The 1,654-nt window shown below is 41.0% G+C and overlaps 1 protein-coding gene across 1 annotated transcript; it reads left to right on the forward strand.

The window, feature by feature from the left end:
* Positions 1 to 297: 297 nt before the first annotated feature.
* On the forward strand, positions 298 to 1,021 carry LOC103973242 (auxin-responsive protein SAUR77). The gene has a single exon (XM_009387746.3). The coding sequence runs from the start codon at positions 407 to 409 to the stop codon at positions 794 to 796; it is 390 nt and encodes a 129-aa protein (XP_009386021.2). The 5' UTR covers positions 298 to 406; the 3' UTR covers positions 797 to 1,021.
* The last annotated feature ends 633 nt before the right edge of the window (positions 1,022 to 1,654 follow it).

Consider the following 1,654-nt stretch of genomic DNA (forward strand, 5'->3'; position numbering starts at 1 on the left):
CTCTCTCGGCTCAACAGCACGAAGATGGAGTCCTTTCACGTGTACATAAGAATTTGACCTATGATAAGATGGACGGTTGCCTGCGAAAGAAATCGCTGTTTGCTGCACATACTAAACACTCGATCCAAAATCCGAAACTGAGCCGAACACGGCGTGCCCTGATCCGGCCCAATGGATTCTCATATCTGCCACTCCCTAACGTCTCTCTCCAGCCGTTTAAATCCCATTAAATTACTAATAATAATAATAATAATAATAAGACCCAATTCTTAAATAAAACCCGACCGTTGGCTATCTCCGCTCCAAGCGAAGGAAGAGGGTTCGCGAGAGACAGGGAGAGAGAGAGAGGGGAAAACCGAGGCACCTTTTTCTTCATTTCCTCTGTTCTCTCCGCCCACCCAATCCGATGCATTCGCCCCTCGATCCATCCGCCGGGGCCATCGGATGCTGCGCCTTCCTCCGCCGCCCCGCCTCCTTCTCGCGCCACCTCGGCTACCGCCCTCTCGCCCCCCTCGAGGAGCCGCCGCCGCTGGTGCGGGTGGTGGTGGGGAAGGAGCGCCGGGTGTTCCTGGTCGACCCCTTCGTCCTCGACAGCAACCCCTTCCGGATCTTGATGGAGGCGGCCGGGGACGAGCGGTCGAGGCGGAAAGGCGCCGTCTTTGTCGACGTTGACGCCATCCTGTTCGAGCACATGCTGTGGTTGGCCTACAACGAACCCTCTTCTTCCTCCTCCTCCGCTTCTTTGTTCCAGCTCAACCTGAAGGAGATCATACAGTTTTATTCTCAGGACAATTAGAAAGAAAAAGAGAAATCGAGATGGGTCTAAAAATTTGATTTGGTCTTTAGCTATTTCTTTTATTCTCTTTGTTTGGGAGTTGATTTATTACAAACAATGAGAGACGATAATCTAATGGAAGGGATAAACCCAGAAATTTATATGATTTCTACAACTTCTGTACTTGTAGATCCATGTATTACATATTGCAGTGTATGATTGAAATAAATCGTGAATTTCTCTGTTTCTTTTATGCATCCACATTCGATCTACATCCCTTAATCTTTTGGAGATAATTAGCCATTAGTTTGCCAACATCCAAGGAGAAAACTTTTCTTATCTTTTATCCTCTTTCTGGTCAACCATCATGATAGATGATCTAAATATCTCAGTTTTACCACAATTCAATCAGTTGTAAGGCATTCACAATTTTTATTAAGGATTAATCTTGGGTTAATGGAAACTCTGCCCCTTTAGATTTTTACAACTATAATCCTGCATTATATTGTCTTAATTCAAAAATTGTTATAGCGAAATAATTTTATTATTATAGCGGAATAATTATGTTTTCTCTTTGTATATCAAAATGGTTCTTTATCAAAATATCAACTTATTATCAAAATATAAATATTAACCAGAGCAATATAAACAGTAGAACAATAAATCAATTACAAAGTGAGACACTCAATTTTTATGTGAAAAACTCAATATGAAAAAAATTACGGCATCGTAGTCCACTTCAAACTTCCACTATCACCAATAATGATAATATGTTTATAATAAGTCTTCTCCAAAATAATCAAATGATGACAATAACATCGTATCTTGGTTCAATATTAACATATCATCATCAAGATTTCATGAAAAAAAAAATATATA

This window comes from Musa acuminata, chromosome BXJ3-5 (genome assembly GCF_036884655.1).
Source record: "Musa acuminata AAA Group cultivar baxijiao chromosome BXJ3-5, Cavendish_Baxijiao_AAA, whole genome shotgun sequence".
Lineage (NCBI taxonomy): Eukaryota > Viridiplantae > Streptophyta > Magnoliopsida > Zingiberales > Musaceae > Musa > Musa acuminata.

Coding starts and splice junctions, on each gene's coding strand:
- LOC103973242 (XM_009387746.3), top strand. CDS start 407: ATGCATTCGCCCCTCGATCCATCCGCCGGGGCCATCGGATGCTGCGCC.